Source organism: Acyrthosiphon pisum, chromosome A2, assembly GCF_005508785.2.
Source record: "Acyrthosiphon pisum isolate AL4f chromosome A2, pea_aphid_22Mar2018_4r6ur, whole genome shotgun sequence".
NCBI lineage: Eukaryota > Metazoa > Arthropoda > Insecta > Hemiptera > Aphididae > Acyrthosiphon > Acyrthosiphon pisum.
The window spans coordinates 102,361,670-102,363,548 of NC_042495.1; the positions used below are offsets into that span (position 1 = coordinate 102,361,670).

The 1,879-nt window shown below is 26.5% G+C and overlaps 1 protein-coding gene across 1 annotated transcript in view; it reads right to left on the bottom strand.

Moving 5' to 3' along the window:
- LOC103310248 overlaps window positions 1-1,879 on the bottom strand; it is a 5,234-nt gene continuing 3,355 nt past the window's right edge. Inside the window, exon 2 of the mRNA XM_008187859.3 lies at window positions 1-73. Within this exon, the coding sequence (XP_008186081.1) occupies window positions 61-73 (13 nt within the window). The 3' untranslated portion in view covers window positions 1-60. The remainder of the gene's footprint in view (window positions 74-1,879) is intronic.

Sequence of the window (1,879 nt, forward strand, 5' to 3'; positions counted from 1 at the left end):
ATCTATAATTAATATTCATCCACTTACCTTATATGTTACCAAGTTTGGACTTACTACAATTTAAATGCCAAGTCTGAAACAAAATAATATGAACTTTATAAATAACAAGGTTTTAGTAATTCTACTCAAATTAATCACTACCTAGCTATATTATATAGTTGTATGACAATGAGGTTTAGGAAATAAATAGAAATTAATGATGACAAACGGTCAAGCACATGATCTAAAATATAATAACTAATTTTTAGTAGGTACCTAGTGAAATAACACAAATGATCATTATTTTTATTTTAGAAAAATGGTTTCTGTTTATTGCCCAGTGTTTAAATTGATATTTTATCAAGTATTTTATGGTGATTTGTGGTCAAACCCCCAAATAACACATCTACCTAATAAAATAATACAATTGTGTACAAATCGAGGTACAAATAAACTTTTAATTTTTAGGATATAATCCTATAAAATAGTTTTACAATTTGCAAATAAGGAAATTAATAATTTTATAATGACTTTGACAGAATAGAAATTCAAAAATGTTTTCATAGACACATTAAATAAGTAAGAATTTACCTATTTTAATAAAATTTGTTAATTATTATAACATAACATAAAATATGATCTATTGGGTATAATTTATTAATTCACTACACTACATTAGTGGAACTGAGCAATAAAATATTTTTGGAAATAAAATGGAAATTTGTAATCTATAGTATCCATAAATTGATCAATGTAATATTTCGTTAACAAGAGCTACATTTTTAAAACCCAAACTATTAAAATATGGGTACCTACCTATATCTAATATATTTGTTTCAAACCCTTCTCATTATACATAAAATAAAATACAGTGAATTCTGCTTAATGTTATCACTGGTTTATAAAATAAACCATTTATTGGAATCATAAAAGATAAACCCCCGGATAAACCCATACCAAATTGTATGTTAAGAATATTAAATTGACCTTTTAATACAACCATTTATGTACTTGATAATTAAATCACTTTTATAAATATATTTTTGATTTCATGGTTTTTCAGACTGATTATGTTAGGAGCAGTGGCGCACATTGGAGGGTTCAAGGGTAGCAGTTGCTAAACCCTGATTTTTTTGGTAGGTGGGTGGGTAGACCACCTAGCTCCAAAATATTTACATCATAAAAATTCTACTATGCATAAAAGTATTGAAAATAAACTATTGAATAGTTATAGGCTATAGACATTCGTCTATTAGCCAATATAGAGGTAACCAATTCAATTTGCAACCACTATTTATTTTTGAGTGTGTGTGCCACTGGTGAGGAGACCTGCAGCTGGTATAAGGTATTAAGTATACTATTCAATTGGATTTTTAAACTTATCGGTGTATCGATATACATCCTGTCGTTTAGTATAATTGTTGTAGTTAATATTCAAAAATTGTTCTTACATTAAGTCAAGCAAACGGAACAAGTTATAAATAAAAGAAAAAAGCTGGTAAGTGGGTGACGCTTTGCTGTACAGTAGGTTTCAACTTACAAGTGGATCTCTATAATGGAAGAATTAATGATATAATACCAATGAATACAAAAACCGATTCAGAGTGAAGACGGTTTGTCAGTCTAATTTTTTTTATATTATATTTGTATTGTTATAATTAATTTGTTAGCCGGTAAGTGAATTAATATTATTTGTATATTATCATATTTTTATAGAATAATATACTTTAGAAATTTCAAGTTCCCATGAATAATAATTCTAAACTAAAATCATTCTTCTTTGATTCAATATCTTATGTAGGTAGTCCAAACTTGGACTTGATATAGCTAAAAAAAAAAATGTGTTTGTTTATTTTTTAGATTTTTTGGTTACATATGAACTAGTAACATGGAATCTTAT